Raw genomic sequence first — 17,053 nt, 5'->3', positions numbered from 1 at the left:
CATCTCAGTCTCTCTCCAATGAGCACATGCACTCCATGGCAAAAACCTTTAAAAAAAAAAAAAAGAAAGAAAGAAAAGAGACACACAAAAAAATACAAACTGAATGCTTACATCCATATGAAATGTTCAGGAAAAGCAAATCTATAAAGACAGAAAGTAGATTTGTGGTTGCTTGGGCATGAGGAGGATCACGAGGGCCAACTACCAATGGACAAAATGGGTCTTTTTGCGGTGACAGAAATGTTCTAAAACTTTATTGTTGTCATGGTTGCACAATTCTGTAAATTCACTGAAATCTATTTGCACTTAAAATGGGTTAATTTTATGTTATATAAGTTATACCTCAAGAAAGCTGTTAAAAATGCATAAGAGAGGCCTGGCTGCAGTGGCGTATGTGGTAGGGTGCTGATATGAAATACTAGAGCCATATGCGGAGGTACCATATTTGAGTCCCGAATACACCTAAACAGAGAGAGCATGCCCAAAATCCTGATTGGCTGGAAGGCTGCAGGGAGGATTGCACTGTGGTGAGAACTTGTCAAGGGTACCTACCTATCTCTGTTCCTGTCTCTCTCTCTCTCACTCATAAAATAAATAAATAAACTTCAAAAATTGGGATCAGCAGTTGGCATAATGGCTATGTTGCTGGACTTTCATGTAGTTAACCACATTGTCTATACCACTTCTGAGCTTTTTCCATTTTCTTCATTTATATATATATCTATATATATAGATATATATATAAATGAAGAAAATGGAAAAAGCTCAGAAGTGGTATAGACAATCCTGTTACACAAAATAAATAATATTATTAGTAGAAACTGCTAGAATAAACCGCATAAATAATAAAAAAGAAACAAGGTTTTTGGTAAATCAGTTTATTGATACAATCGGCAAATAGTTATTTTACTGAATTTCCTTCCAGTGAACTGGTTGTCATGAAATTGATCTGTTTCCTATCTCATAGAGCTGTTAAAAATACTGAATAAGCTAATGTGGGGCCTGACACATGGCAAACGCCCAGTGGTATATAATATAATTAAGTTCTCTGGGTCTCGGTTTTCACATAGCAAAATGGGGATAACAGTACTTACATTAGGGTCATTGTGAAGACCAAATAAATAATGTATATAAACAGCTAAGTTAGAGCTTGACATAGAGAAGATGCTCAATAAATGATAGCTATTTACACCCTGATCATTTATTAACTTCTAATTACAAAAAATTTCAAACTTATATAAAAATATAAGAGTATAATGAATATCATGTACCTATCACTCAGTTCTAAGTTTCAATGATTATCAACACACAGTTAACTTGTTTCATCTACACTTCATTCCCTGAAAAACACTGAATTTGGAGAAAATCCCAGACATAATATTGTATCATTTGTAAGTATTTCTATACCCTGATTCTCTAGGTTCGCTTAAGAGCAGCTTCTGGCAGCTACAGCATGTAATAGAAGCAGCTTAAGAAAGACAGGTGGGGAGGGGAAAATATCTAGGATCCTCACTTGCCATTATAGGCTATATTCTGAATACTTCATTTTTTCCTCTCCAGGAGACCCACCATGAGTTCTGGACCAAGGCAATGCTCAGCAGCAGTCTTTCTAATCTTACTCTTTAGTAACCTTGCTCTTGAACTCCAAGTATAGCTCTGCTGGTTTCAATAATTTGCCCTATTCTCACTATCTTTTCCAGTCATGTGGACCTACTACACTCTTTTGGGATCTAAATATAATGTTTTCCCACAAAGAGGCTATTGATGTTATCCTTGTTGCATGTTCCTACATTGTTTACACTCTGTACTTCACTCTTGACTGCTGCTGTCTAGTGTTCTTTTTTTAGTTTTTGCAAACATTTTATTTATTTATTTATTTATTTATTTATTTCATTTGTGTTAAAAGTGTGTGCGTGTGCACAAGACAAACAGACAGACACAGCCTACACAATGTCTGGCCACACCTTTGATCTTCTTCCTCCGAGCTTCCGTCTTCTCAGATCTTGGACACTCACTTGCACATGCACCCAGCATACTTCAGGCCAACCAGACCAGGTATTTGAACCACGGTCATCATGTGGCTTCCAGCACTGCAGTCAGGCACACTACCAACTGCACCACAGAGGCTGGGCCATGTCTACTATTCTGAGTATATAGATGATAACCCTTACTGCCTTCCCTGCCTCCCTAGATATTTCAAGGTTTCTGATGATCTACTTACCTACTGGCCATACCCACGTAACCATCACCACCACCTTCTATCTCCATCTTCATCACCGTAATTATAACAACTACTATTTACTAACATGTATGTTATACCAGGCCCTGTGATAAGCACTTTACATACACTATCTCATTTAATCCTCCAGCAACTCTAAGGTAAGTTTTACCTAGAGAATACATATAATGAATTTACTGTGGCTTACACAGGTTAAATAATTTGCCAAGGTCACACAGTGAATATGTGCCAGAACTAGAATTTAAACTCAGGATTATATGATTCCTAAGCCCATGATTTCTGTTGTGAACAGTTTTTTTTTTTCTTCTTTTGGAAAATGTTTTTTTGAAAATTAGTTTAAGAAAATTAATGTTTGCTTACAGTACAAAACTCAAATGCTACTGAATATCTCTGGAAGGAAACACTGATACGGTGTTCCATGGGGAGGGGAAGAAGAGAAGAGAGAGATCAAGATTTTTCATGGTGTGTTCTTTCACACTTTTTGAAATTTTTGTTTGTTTTTAGGTTTTTGCCATAGGGTGAATATGCTCACTGGAGAGAGACAGAGAAAGAGAAAGTGAGAAATCACCCTCTGGGTAGATGGCCATGCCGCAATCTCTTCCCCTCCAATCTCCTCTCAGGATTTGGGGCATGTACACATGCACACACACCTGGTGTGCGTGATTTTCAAGCCACCAGTTCTGGGACTCAAGCTGCAGTCAACCATGTGGGAGTCTGGCACCTTAACCACAATACTATCTGCTGGCCCCACACTTATTGAATTTTAAAATTTCTTCAAACAAATTAAAAATCAAGTGAAAATTCTTTATATTGCTTATTTACATATGCAAAAACAAAGTATGTACACATTCCTTTTCCTTTTTAAAAAAAAATAAAAATACTACTATATAACTTTATAACATGATTTTTATCTTAGATATCTGTGTTAACAATATTTGTCACATTCTTTTTAACAACTATTAATACATAATATTCCATTCTATAGATATACTATAATTCATTTATCCAACCCTTATTGATGAACAAATGGATGTTTCCAATTACTATAATAAACGATGTGATGAACTCTGAACATTTCTCTTTACACATTTGTGCAAGTATTGGTGTAAACTAAATCCTTAAATTCAAATCACAAGTCAAAAGGTGTAGATAGATAGATAGATAGATAGATAGATAGATCTCACTAATGCTTTTAAACAGTATTCTATATTACCTCTTACTTCTGCCAGTGATCCTGACCCATTGACTTGCTGAAATGTCTAGACCTTACACAAGATCTTTCCCAGGATTATTAAGTAGATTCCACTCCTTTTCACTACCCACCCCCAATACTACAATGGTTTCCTAAACTAGGCAGTATTATTTGATCACCCTAACTACAGTCCTTACCCAGTCCATGCCCCAACCCCAAGATCCCAATTCCATGCCCTGTCTTACTGACATATTGTCACCAAGAGTCCCATTATTTTTGCTGCTTCTTCCCACCTCACCTGCCATTAGGCATCAACAGGGCCAGCGGGCTCTCATTCCCATCAAGGTCCACATCTGGTGAATCATCATCTGAGTCATTCAAGCAGGTGCCAGTGATGTTGAACTGCAGGAGGAGGAGGCTCAGTTGTCACCTCTCTGGGACTCTCACGTGAAAATCTGGATATCCAGTTCCCTCTGGTTTCACTGGTAGAGCTCACTGTGAAACCACCTGTACCAAGGCCTCCTACTATACTCTGCCCCCCAACTCCAACCTTACTCCCACTGATCACAGGAACAGGAGATTGAGAAAGTGTGGTCAGTTAAGGGGACACCCATCAAACTTCTGAAACATGTTCCCTAAGAAAGGAGGGACATCTTCAGATAACCATGGGGGAAACCACAATCTTGAAGCAAGGAAGAGAACTGGGGGAGAACTTTTCTCAAGGACCTGTTCAAGATTCCAACATGACACTGATATACAATGTTCTCAAATCTCTTTCCCATTCCAGTATTCCAAGATTCAGCTCAAGTGTCATGGGTTCTGAAGAGTTCCTGAGCAGCTTTCCTACCCAGATATTGGGTAGTCAGAAGTCATGACACATTTTTGCACAGAAAAACAAAAAATGCATGACTTTTCTGATGACCCAATAGAAGCAACCCTCCTCTGTGTCTCAGGATCTCATACACACTCTTGACCTGTGGCAACCACAACACTTTGTTGCACTCATTTGTTTTCATGTCTATCTTTCTCACTAGCCTGTTAGCTTCTTGAATTACAACCACAGCACCTATCACAGTGCCCAGCATAGAAAAGGTCTCAATAAATGCTTAGTAAATGAGTGGGACTGGTAGTCTAACACCAGTAGCCCTAAGGGAAGTGGGAGAAAAACAGGATAATCTGTCCTTTTGAAACCTTGCTCTTCCAAGGGACCCATAAGGCTTAGGCTGAACCCATGGGCCAGCACCCACCTTTGCTTTCTGGGAAGGGCCTGTCTTCAGTGCCTGATGATTGTATGTATCCATGAGATTATAGCTCAACTGGCCAGCAGGCCCCAAGGCTGAACTCTCCTTGCCCTTTTGCTCTGCCTTCTTGAAGAGTTCCTTGGGCTTCAGGCCTTTCTTCTTTGAACCACTTTTGGAGGATAATGACAGCATGGACATGGATACTGAAGTGGAATGGGCTGGCCTGGTTAAGGGAATGGAGCCAGCTGGGAAGATCCTCTGCAGCCCAAAGATATTGCTCGTCTTCCCAACGTTCTGTTGGAAGATGTCCTATAAGAGCGTTAGTACATGAGGGGGTTAGAGCTTACTCAAGGGTTCTCTCTACATAAGAGCAGAGCTCTGTTCCTGGTATTGGTGGTATTGCCATAAAAGTGGCTTACAAATGTTCCACATATGCACACCCTAGTTTATGCATAAGTCATTGATAACTTACTGGGTGGCATTTCTTTACCCAAACACTGATGAATAAAGAGAAGACGAGCAGAGGAAAAGCCCAGCAATACTGTTAAAATTGGAGAGAAAAGACTCCAAGAGTAGCTGACATGAGGAAGAAAATAATCAAGTACTAATTGTGTGGTTCAAACTCTCAGGGCTGTAAGATTTGAGAGATGCAGAAAGGCTAGAGTCCTAATTCTCCTGTTAGCTAGCTTTGGGACCTCAGGAAAGTTATCTGAGTTCTCCAGGACTCTGTTTGCATAGCTATAAAATCAAAGGATTAGACTGCAAAGGTGATTTTCAAAGATATTCTGTGGCTTCTTTGAGCTTCTTAGAAGAAATGCTGGAGACAGAAAGTAGGTGGAAGGTAGATGAGAGGAACAAGTAGAGCCTTAGGCCTCTTTCATCCTACTCAAAGCAGCTATGCTTTCATTTGTCACAAACAGTGAGCTTCCATATAAGATCTCATTTGGAAAAAAAAAAAAAGAAAAGGATTCTATTACTTTAAAACATTTGAAAGCCAACAGACTAGGTATAACCTAAGTCCTCTTCCAACCAGCCTAAGATTGGCCTAAATGGGTAGAGTTGGAGAAATGTAGGTTTTAGGTTTTTTTAAAAAATTTTGAGACTTTTGTTATAAGGTGCATGTGCTCGCCAGAGAGAAAGTAAGAAATCACCCCCCTGGGGGGTGGCCACGCAGCAATCTCTTCTCCATCCTCCTCTCAAGATTTTGGGCATGCACACATATGCGTCCGGCGTGATTTTCAAGCTGCCAGGTCTGAGATCTGAACCACGGTCAGCCATGTGGGAGTCCAACACCTTAAACACTATCCTACCTGCTGGTCCTGAAGGTAGGCTTTTTAAATCCACAAAGATTTTGACAGATGGGAGTGGAGAAAAATAAGGTAGGAGGTGGACACTTCGAGCTATGGTGTAGGCAGTTAAACTTAATGCTGCAGTGAGGCTAGAAGCTCAATTTCCCAGAAGCTCACTCTGACCATGCTTCAAGATGAATGTATAATCCTGGGAACTTAAAGTAACCTTATAGCTTTTGAGTTAAAGGAAAGTTCAAATGTCCTCAAGTCCAATACTCTGGTGCCTCTGCTACTTCACCAGCCCACACCAAGTTCTCTCTTTGTGGCAAAATCTATTAATAACAATGACTTACATTTATTGAGTACTTACTCTGCCAGGCACTATGTGAGGGGCTCTACATATATTAACTTTTAATACTAACAAAACTGAAAGGTACGTTCCAATTGACAGATGGAGAAATCTCAGGATCTGAAAGGCTTGCAAGGGACATAGCAGGAGCCAGAACCCAAGTTTCTCTAAGTCTTTTACTACTTTACTGCCTTGGGGTAAGGGACACAGCAGGAGCCAGAACCCAAGTTTCTCTAAGTCTTTTACTACTTTACTGCCTTGGGGTATATGCCACCTGTTGAAACATGGCTTTGTAATCATCTTAAACCTGAGAGAACTATCATTTTGCAGAATGTGCTGAGTTTAAATATTAATAACTACCACCATCTCCATGACCCACCATCAGAATTTATCAAGCACCTACTGTGCGCCAAGGACTACACTTAGTGTTCAACCATTATCGTATTTAATCATTTTAATAATTTTTAAGTAGGTTCAATTATCCTCATTTTACAGATGAAGAAACTGAGGTTCAGAGAAGTTAATTTTGCTTGGGGTCCTCTACTAGACAGAGTTCTTTGTGGTCAGACATGTGTTATGTATCCTAAGAGAGTAGCCCAATACATGGCACACTTGAAGTACATAGTAATTATTTGCATGAATGACTGAATAAATAAATAGAGTCCTTGGTGGGGTCTTTCCAACTCTTCCCCTGGACTTTCATGCCACGCAAAGCAGTCTGATCTGTCACTTGAGCCTCAAGTCCTTCCCAAATGCCTTCCCTTCCCCATGCTCCTTACTTCCACCAGGCGGATCTCCCTAGCAAGATCTTTAATGAGTTGTACGGTCCGCACTGTCTCCGGGATCTCATCCTCATGGTCTGGCAGAGCCTGTTAAATGAGAGGCATGAAGAATAGACCCACATATAAAAGGACAACTGATTTTCATGCCAAGACAATTCAATGGAGAAAGGGTAATCTTTTAAAGAAGTAGGACTAGACCAATTGGATACCCATATGAAAAACAAAAAAGAACCTCCAACCTTATTTTGCACCACATACATGCACACGCACACACATAAAAAAACTCAAAATGGGGCCAGTAGATGGCATGGTGGTTAAGGTGCTGGACTCACACATGGCCAACTACAGTTTGAGCCCTGGACCCAGTGGCTTGAAATTCATGCTGGGTGTGTGTGCATGCATGCCCAAAATACCTAGAAGAGAAGGGACTGGAGTGTAGCCATCCCCCGTGGGGGGTGATTTCTCACTTTCTCTCTCTTTCTTTCCTGCGAGTGCAGATGCCCTATGGCAAAAATCTCTCTTAAAAGAAAAAAAAAAAAAACTCAAAATGAATTGCAGACCTAAATGTAACAGTTAAGGCTACAAACACTTTTTAGAACAGAGAAGAAAATCTTTGTGACCTTCAATTAGGCAGATTTCTCAGAGAGGATGCAAAAATATAAACCAAAAAAACTGATAAACTAAACTTAATTGAAAATATAAACTTCCTTTTAAAAAAGACCTCTGCTTCGCCACCATCTCTGTTCGTTAAAGATAAGTCACAAACTAAAAGAAAATATCTGCAAGCAATATATCCAATAAGGGACAGTAGTAAGAGATGTAAAGGGCCAGCTGGTGGTCTGTTGGTTAAGACAGCTAGATACCACAGGTTGACTGCACAGTTTAAGTTCTGGACCCAGCAGCCTGAAAAACACAGTGGGCACATATGCATGTGTGCCCAAAATCCCCAAAAGAGGGAGAAATAAAGAAGAGACTGCGGTAAGATCATTCTTCATGAGGGGATGTGCTCTCTTGCTCCCCATTCCCAACCTGTCTCTCTCCAGGAAGACCATGCACCTTCTGGCAAAATTTCAAAAGCATTCAACATTTGAAAAGGTAATTCTATGGACCAGGAGATGGCATAATGGTAACATCGCTGGATTCCCATGTAGTTAACCATGGTTTGAATCCTGGACCCGGCAGCTTAAATCTCATACCAGGAATGTGTATGTGTGCATGTCCAAGAGAATGGAGGAGAAGGGACTGTAGTGTGGCCATTCCCCAGGTGGGCAAGTTCTTGCTTTTTGTCTGTCTCTGTCTTTCTCGTGAACGCATGCACCCTTTAGCAAAAATCTATCTAAAAAGAAAAAAAAAAAAAGAAGAAGAAAGAAAAGGCAATTCCATTGCTATGGTTTAAAAATAAAACACAGGACCAGTGGATGGCGTAATGGCTACATCGCTGGACGCCCAGCGATGTAGTCAACTGTGGTTTGAGTCCCAGACCTGGTGGTTTAAACTCACACCAGGTGTATGTGCGTGCGTGCCCAAGATCTCGAGAGGGGAATGGAGAAGGGATTGCGGCATGGCCATCCCCCTGGGGGGTGATTTCTCGCTGTCTGTCTGTCTGTCTGTCTGTCTCTCTCTCTCTCTCTCTCTCTATCTTTTGGGCAAGTGCATGTGCCCTCTCCAAAAATAAAAAAAAATCAAACAGTATAAAAAGATATATATTGAAAAAACTCACTCCTACTCTGGTCCCTGCCATCAACCCCATCATCCTACCCCTACAGGACCACTTTTCATTAGTTTCTGCATCCCTCTACACTGTGTCTTCAAGCAAAGACAAGCATGTGCAAGTACAATTCAAGTTTCCCCCCCTCTTTACATTAAAGGCAGTACACTATATCCTCAGTTCTGCACCTTTACTTGAGAAATTCTGGAGGTCTTTCCAAATCAGAATATAGAAAGCTTTCTCATTCTCTTTTATAGCTATTTGGTATTCAGATGAATAAAGGGATATTGGCAAAGTCCTTTTAAAAAGTTATTGATAGCATACAATAAGAGCTTTACTTTTTTTTATATATATACTTTGATCCAATAATTGCTTTTCCAGGAATCTACCTTGAAGAAACAATCAAGAGATACAGGATAAAGACTGATTCATACAGATATTTACTGTATGATTTTCTATAACTGCCTGCTCAGACAAGTGAAAAAAGAAGAGGGGCCAACAAGTAGCATGGTAGTTAAGGTGCTGGACGCCCACACAGCTGACCACAGTTTAAATTCCAGACCTGGCAGCTTGAAAATCACATTGGGCATAGGTACATGTGTGCCCAAAATCCCAAGAGGAGAATGGAGGAGAAGGAATTGAGGCATGGCCATCCCCATTGTGGGGTGATTTCTCACTTTCCCTCTCTCTGGCTTTCTCTGGTAAGTGTCTATGCCCTATGGTAAAAAATATATAATAATAATAATTAAGAAGTAAGAATAAGCAAGTGATAAGGATAGTCTATCATCTCAAAAGAATATCATGTAACTATTATTTATGTAGAACTTTGGTAACACAGGAAAGTTAAGATAAACCAAAAGACTCAGATACAAAATTGGATACATACAAGGGTATTTCGAAAAGTTTATGAAAAACATTGCAATTAAAGTACACATTTTTTTTCCAGTGTGAAATTTTGAATTCATGCTGTTTTTTCACATATTTTTTCCATGAACTTTTTAAAGATCCCTAATAGTATGATGGTAATTATGTTTCATTTTACTTTGGTTTTTTGTTTGTTTGTTTGTTTTTGCCAGAGGACACATGCACTTGTCAGAGAGACAGAGACACAGAGACGGGAAGAAAGAAGAGGTGTCATCACACCATAATCTCTTCATTTCTCCATCCTGGTCAGGATTTTGAGCGTGCATGGACACATGACTGGTGTATTTTCTTTCTTTCTTTTTTTTTTTTAAAGATTTATTTTATTTAATTTTATTTATTCATTCATTCATTTTAATTTGACCAGAGAGAGAGAGAGAAAGTGAGAAAGCAAGCTACCAGGTCCAGGACTTGAACCGTGGTCTGCCATGTGGGAGTGTCCAGCACCTTAACCACCATGCCACCTGCTGGTCCCCAAGACTGGTGTATTTTCAAGTCAGTGGAGCAGGGACACAAAACACTCACCAGGCATGTGGGAACCAGTTATCTTACCCACCAGGCTACAGAGCTGGCCTTGCAATTATATTTTTTAAATACACATTAAAAAAAGACCAGAAGAAAGGGTGGTGTGGTAATTAAGGCACTGGATTCTCACCTGGCTAACTGGGTTAGCGTTCTGAACCTGGTGACTTGAAAGTCACATTGGGCATGTGTGCATGCGTGTCCCAAATCCCAGGAGAATAAAAGATAAGGGATTACAGAATGGCCACCCTCCCCCCCAGGGGGTGGTGATTTCTCACTTTCTCTTTCACTATATCTCTCATCTCTCCAGCAAGCACATGTGTCCTATGGCAAAAACCTTAAAAACAAAACAAGACTTAAAAAAACAACTAGAAAGAAATATATCCACAAGTTAACATTAGTTCCCTTAGTGTTACAATTATTGGTGATGTTTTTCCCTCTTTATACTCCAGTATTTTTTCTAATTATCTAGAGTAAACCTTTCATAAGCAGAAAGGAAGGTTTGAAAACATAATCCAAAGAATCCTAGCCCAGTCTTCTACACCCAGAAGGCCATAAGCCTCTCTGGTCTCTTCTCCTCCCCAAGAATCCACCCAAAGCCAGTCCCTGTAGAGGGCAGAACCTAGAAGAGAAAGAGTAATAAGCACATTACTTCTTTCCTTGTCCAGGCTCTAAAGGCCAAGTTCAGGGCTTTGCCACCATGGACCAGGTAGGAGGCAGGGTGTCTCCTGTTCTCTCGCAAACCTAAAGGAGGAAAGAGGAGAAATTAGATTGTCAGCAAAGCCATGCAGGGAAATGAAGGACCTGTTACCTTGGTCAGGCAACCAGAGAAAATGCTCAGGATTCTGAGCAAAACTCCAGATCTCAGTTCTACCAATAATGTTCATTTATGTGCAAGACATATGACATCTATTATATCATTTAATCCTTATACCTATCCTATAATCAGGTATTATTATTATTTTCATTTTATTGTTCAGGAAATTGAGACTCAAAGAGAGAAAAAGTCTTGACCAAAGGCACACATCTAGTAAGTACCAGGGCCAAGACCAAACCATGTCTATTTGAATCTAAATTTGCTCCCTCCCTCCATTCACTATACTGCCTCTTGGGTTTCAGAATGAGAATACTCAAGAGGACCATGACTACCACCTATACACATATGAAGGGCCATTAAGGTAGAAGATGAATTAGCTGTGTTCTATCTTAGTTCAAGGGAAGGCTATTATAAACAAGCAGATTTAGGCTCTGAAAAGAATCTTCTACTGACCTGAGTTATTCAAAGAGGTGAATAGCAGTTAATTATCAGCATCTGATTGAACACTTAAGTGTCAGTCTGTCTGGTTGGCAGAATGAGGGCTTGAGGTACTGGGTAGGGTAGAAGATTGTACTCACTGGTCTCTGAGGTTCTTTGTAACTCTAAAATACTGATTTCTCCAGTCCAGGTCACCTTGAAGAGTCCTAAGCCTGAGCAAGGGATTTGCTCTAGCTCAAAGCAGACCAGGAAAGAGAAAATTCAGCAAGGTGGCTTCAATCTGTGCTGATACCCAGCAACGACATGATACCAGGATGGTCAGACTGGGCTTTATCCCCATAGAAAGTAAATCTAGGGAACTCTGAAACAATTTTTATCTTCACTGGCAGGAAACAGAAACAATTTCACTGTGATTCCATTTTCTCAGCCACCTTTGCTAAATAAAAAGGTTAAAATCCCTGTCCTGCATACATTATGCTAAGTGAATCTTTTTTTTTTTGAGAGAGAGATTTTTGCTATAGGGCAAGCTCACTCACCAGAGAGATAAACAGACAGAAAGTGAGAAATCACCCCCCAATGGGGATGATCAAACACAATTTCTTCTCCTCCATTCTCCCCTTGGGATTTTGGGCATGCATGCACACATGCCCGACATTAGTTTAAGCTGCCGAGTCTGGAATTTGATCTGTGGTTGACTATGTAAGAGACCAGTGACATAACCATTACACCATCTGCTGGTACCATAAGAGTGAATTTTAAAAGGTCACACATCATGTGATTCCATTTATAGAATATTCTTTTTTTTTTAATTTGCCATAGGGCATGTTTGCTTGCCATAGAGAGTCAGAGAGAAAAAGAGGGAGAATCAGAAAGCATCCGCCACGGGAGATGGCCACAGTACAATCCCTTCTCCTCCATTTCTCAATCCTTTTGGGATTTTGGGCATGCATGTACACATGCCCGGTGTATTTTTCATGCCACTGGATCCAGGACTCAAACCACAGTCAGCCATGTGGCATCTAGTTGCCTTAACCAGCACACCACCAACTGGCCCTATATAATATTCAAGAAGTGACAAAATTAAAGAGAAAGAAAACAGATTAGTGGTTTTTGGAAGTTATGGATGGTATAGGAAAGAAAAAAACAGGTGAAACTATTAAGCAGTAGCACTAGGGAGACTGTCACTTTCTTTTTTTATTGCATATACTTAAGATATACAATATGATGTCTTGATATGCATACAGAGAGGATCTTTATGGTGATGGAGCAGTACTATCTCTTGACTGAGTCAGTAGTTAGACACATATACACACATACTGAGGGAAAAGAGACAGCTGGCAAAAGGACCCATACCTCGAAAGATGTCCAGGATGTGCTTTCCCACATACCAACAGATGGTCTCAAAATTGGGGAACTTGAAGAGGTCTGCTGTGCTCAGCCGCTTCTCAATCTCATAGGCTCTAAAAGGAGGAGGCATAACAACAATAACAATCCATTTTTTGAGCACTTAGTACGCATCAGGTATTATTCTAGATGCTTTGTATGCATTATTTCTAATCCTCACAATAACCCTGTAAAGCCCTACTTTATAAAGTAGTAAACTTTGGGCTCAAAGGTTATATGACTTGCTCAAAGTCACATAACTACTAAGTGAGGAAAAGGTATTAGTCTTGAAACTGAACATCACATCAGGAACCAGGATCCATTCCTTTCTGATCATCTCATCTCTTTCTATGCTACACACATAAGGGAAGCCCAAGGACTCTAGCAGACAGAAATGGAATGGCCAACTCAGGATCACCACAGCTTCAGGACTCACTTGAGCTGCATTTCGATGTTAAGGCTGTGTAAGAAGTTCCCTCCAAAGGCAAGGCAGTCCACAGGGGTCAACACAGCATGAATCCACCCTGTAGTGGAACAGGTAAAAATCACAGCTAGGAGAGGGCCTTCCTTCCTCTGGACAACTCCACTGCCTGTTCAGTTCCACCCCAACCACTTAAGATCAGTTAGCCTGGCAGTGACTCAGAACATTCTTAGCTCTTCCACTAGCCCAAAACTGAACCTAGTCTAGTTTGACATCATTGTAACTGGACAAACCTATGGAGTTAATTAACTTCTTCCACTTCTCTCCTTTTCCATGTCAAAGTTTTGTTGTCTTGCCCATTCTCTCTCTTATCTCTAAGAAAGGCATCACTTCCTTGCTACACCTACTCTAACTCTACTCAACATAAAATATAAAGAGCTTTTGTGTGGGATAGGCTTGGGTTCTTGGTCATTTCCTAGAGCTAAATATCTATTTCACAGTTTGATTGTGACGCACATACCCAGCTGGAACTCTATTATCCCTTTTCCCTTGACTCTGTTACCTCCTCCCGTAACCTTCTGATTTTTCTAAAGTCCCTCTTATATTCAGCTCCCCTTCTCCATCCATCCACCCTACCTTGGTTCAGACTCCTCATTAGCTCTCAACTAGGTTACAGAAACAGTCTCCAAATTGGTCCCTCAACTCTGGCTATTTTCAGTCAGGGAATACTTGGTGCAGTCTAGCGAACACTTGGGCTGCCTGAGACTCTCAGAAAATATAAAAGGCCAAAACTATGTTCACAATAACATTAGGACATTCTTGGCCCTTTTCACCCTCATTCTCTTGAGTGCACAATGGAATTCTTCAGAGGGTACATGACATAATATCACACAGACTGAATACAAAAACAGATGTGAGATTTCAGCCATTTTTTACTAACCCAAACATGAAAGAAACTTGCAAAAATGTCACTCTTCGAACTAAATGTTTTTGTTTTGAAAACAAGTTATTTTTGGGGCCAGGGAGTGGCACAGCAGTAACACAACTGGGCTCACATGAGTTCACATCCTAGGACATCCCTGAGCCTACCAGGCATACATGTGCCTATGATCCAGGCTCACTAAGGCTGGTGGTGGATCATAGCATGAAGACATTGTTGGTAGTGCCTCTCTTACTGTCTCAGAAGAAACTGATAAACAAACTTTAAAATAAAAAGTTATTTTTCCAGAAATAAAGTTATTTATGGTAATATGCAATGGATTTATTATTTATCAATGAACTAAAAAATATTTTTAAGTTTTCAGTTTTATTTTATATGGCATATATTAATAAATATAAACTACATAACTAAAAGCTCTCCTCAATAATTTGTAAGAGTATAAATGAGTACACAGTACAAACCACTGCTCTATATCAATCTCTAATCTATCCTCCATATTCAATCCAAAGTGATGTATCTGCTCATGTCATCCCCTGCTCAAACTCTTCAATGAAATGTCTACCCTCAGAAGATCTTACTGTCTCAGAAGAAACTGATAAACAAACTTTAAAATAAAAAGTTATTTTTCCAGAAATAAAGTTATTTATGGTAATATGCAATGGATTTATTATTTATCAATGAACTAAAAAATATTTTTAAGTTTTCAGTTTTATTTTATATGGCATATATTAATAAATATAAACTACATAACTAAAAGCTCTCCTCAATAATTTGTAAGAGTATAAATGAGTACACAGTACAAACCACTGCTCTATATCAATCTCTAATCTATCCTCCATATTCAATCCAAAGTGATGTATCTGCTCATGTCATCCCCTGCTCAAACTCTTCAATGAAATGTCTACCCTCAGAAGACTAGATAAATAGCCATATACTCATACAATGGAATACTAGAATGCAAATAAAATGCATAGACTACACTTACATGCATCAATATAAAATTTTGCAATCATAATGTGAGAGAAAAAAGCAAGATGAGAACACATTCAACATGATTCCATTTGTATAACATTCAAAGACATGTAAAATAATAATATATATTGTTTAGTGAGGCACATCTATGTAACAGAAGAAAAATAATGCATGAGAATAATAAACACAACTTTAATAAAATAGCTGAGAGAGAAGAAAAGGCATGCAATTAAGGAGTGGTATTATTGTAGGCTTCAAATATATCTGTAGTATTTTATATTTTTAGTTGACTCATGAGTACACAAATGTTATTCTTTATATCTTTTGCTATATCTGAAATATTTTGTTAGAAATTGAACAAAAGCCAGACAGTGGCATATCAATAACACAATGTTTGACAATACTGGACCCACATGGGAAGGTCCTGGCTTTGTGTCCAGAGACTTCCCAATATACCCAGGGCAGGTGTACATAATCCAGACTGGCTGAGGCTCTAGATAGGACATGGTGTGAAGAATCTGTTGTGGGGGGAGGGAGGTTTCCTCTCTCTCAAGATAGAAAGAACTTAAAAAAAGAAATTAAATAAACAAATAAACTGAAATGACTCCTACTCGCCTCTGGGGTAAGTTCAGACTGTCTATCTTTTCAGCTTCATCTGACCCCAGTCCTTTCTCTAAAGGGTCTAGTAGCTATAAACTGCTTTACATAACCTTGGTTTGCTTATACCTTTCCCTATGTCTGAAATACCTTTCCTGCCTTTTTTCCCCTTGGTCAACCCCTACTTACTCTTCAGGTGTTAGTCCTCTGAGAAGAGCGTTTGGCTAGTGTTGTTGTCTGTATTTCGAAAACTTCCAGTGAACCCCTCTGTTGGTGCAATTGTGGCTAGAATATTATGCTAAAATGACTTTTCAATTTTTTTCCTTATCATCTACTCCAATACTAGGGCACAGAGTGGAAACTAAGTACTCACAGAACTAAGGAGACCATGCCCAGTATGTGGGCAGTTCTACCAAGATGTGAATTAATCTAACTCAAACCTCTGGTACACAAATTCAATTAATCAAGCAGTTTCTAAGTACCCAGTATAGAAAAGACATTATGTTAGACCTGGCAAAGGATTCAAGGATGGGTGACTAAAGCCTGGGAACAGAAAACTACGAAAGAGGGAAACAACTGGGGGTAGAAAGTGGGGTCAGAGTAGATGTCTTGTCTTATCATGTATTAAATATTCTTTAAAACCAATGTAATCAGTCTACAAAGATGTATAATGATTACATATAAATCATAAATTACAATAAATATTTAAAGAGGAAAAAATTAATCAAATCAATGATACCAAAAAGGCAAACACACCTGTGCAGCAGAATAGAAAATTTAAAATTACATTACATAATTTTTGAATAGAAACAGACAGTAGAATTATATGACAAAAATGTCAAAAGAATCATCATAAAATACTTTAATGAGCAATCACAAACATGTTTGAAACAAAAAAAGAAAATAGCATTTTTTTCAGTAAAGAAAGTATCTGCAAAGAAAGAGAAGATATAAGAAAAAAATGGAAATTTTAAGACTTAAAATTACATTACATAATTTTTGAATAGAAACAGACAGTAGAATTATATGACAAAAATGTCAAAAGAATCATCATAAAATACTTTAATGAGCAATCACAAACATGTTTGAAACAAAAAAAGAAAATAGCATTTTTTTCAGTAAAGAAAGTATCTGCAAAGAAAGAGAAGATATAAGAAAAAAATGGAAATTTTAAGACTGAAAAATACCTGGGACCAGCAGTTAGCGTAATGGCTATGTCGCTGGACTCCCATGTAGTTGACC

At 39.1% G+C, this 17,053-nt stretch overlaps 1 protein-coding gene across 7 annotated transcripts in view; it reads right to left on the bottom strand.

The window, feature by feature from the left end:
- Nucleotides 1-17,053, bottom strand: part of PHF8 (PHD finger protein 8) — a 182,529-nt gene that overhangs the window by 54,532 nt on the left and 110,944 nt on the right. For 4 of the 7 annotated variants that reach the window (XM_006162417.3, XM_006162416.3, XM_006162418.3 and 1 more), the window contains exons 9-14: nucleotides 13,318-13,405; nucleotides 12,852-12,958; nucleotides 10,896-10,987; nucleotides 7,090-7,179; nucleotides 4,679-4,981; nucleotides 3,730-3,833 (exon numbers count right to left, since the gene is read on the bottom strand). In XM_006162417.3, the coding sequence (XP_006162479.1) occupies nucleotides 3,730-3,833; nucleotides 4,679-4,981; nucleotides 7,090-7,179; nucleotides 10,896-10,987; nucleotides 12,852-12,958; nucleotides 13,318-13,405 (784 nt within the window). The remainder of the gene's footprint in view (nucleotides 1-3,729; nucleotides 3,834-4,678; nucleotides 4,982-7,089; nucleotides 7,180-10,895; nucleotides 10,988-12,851; nucleotides 12,959-13,317; nucleotides 13,406-17,053) is intronic. The other 3 variants (XM_006162419.3, XM_006162420.3, XM_014593236.2) reach the window with 2 other exon arrangements.

This window comes from Tupaia chinensis, unplaced genomic scaffold, assembly GCF_000334495.1.
Source record: "Tupaia chinensis unplaced genomic scaffold, TupChi_1.0 Scaffold139962_1, whole genome shotgun sequence".
Taxonomy (NCBI): domain Eukaryota; kingdom Metazoa; phylum Chordata; class Mammalia; order Scandentia; family Tupaiidae; genus Tupaia; species Tupaia belangeri.
The sequence above is the reverse complement of the archived record's forward strand: the minus strand, read 5'-3'. Positions and strand labels throughout refer to the sequence as shown.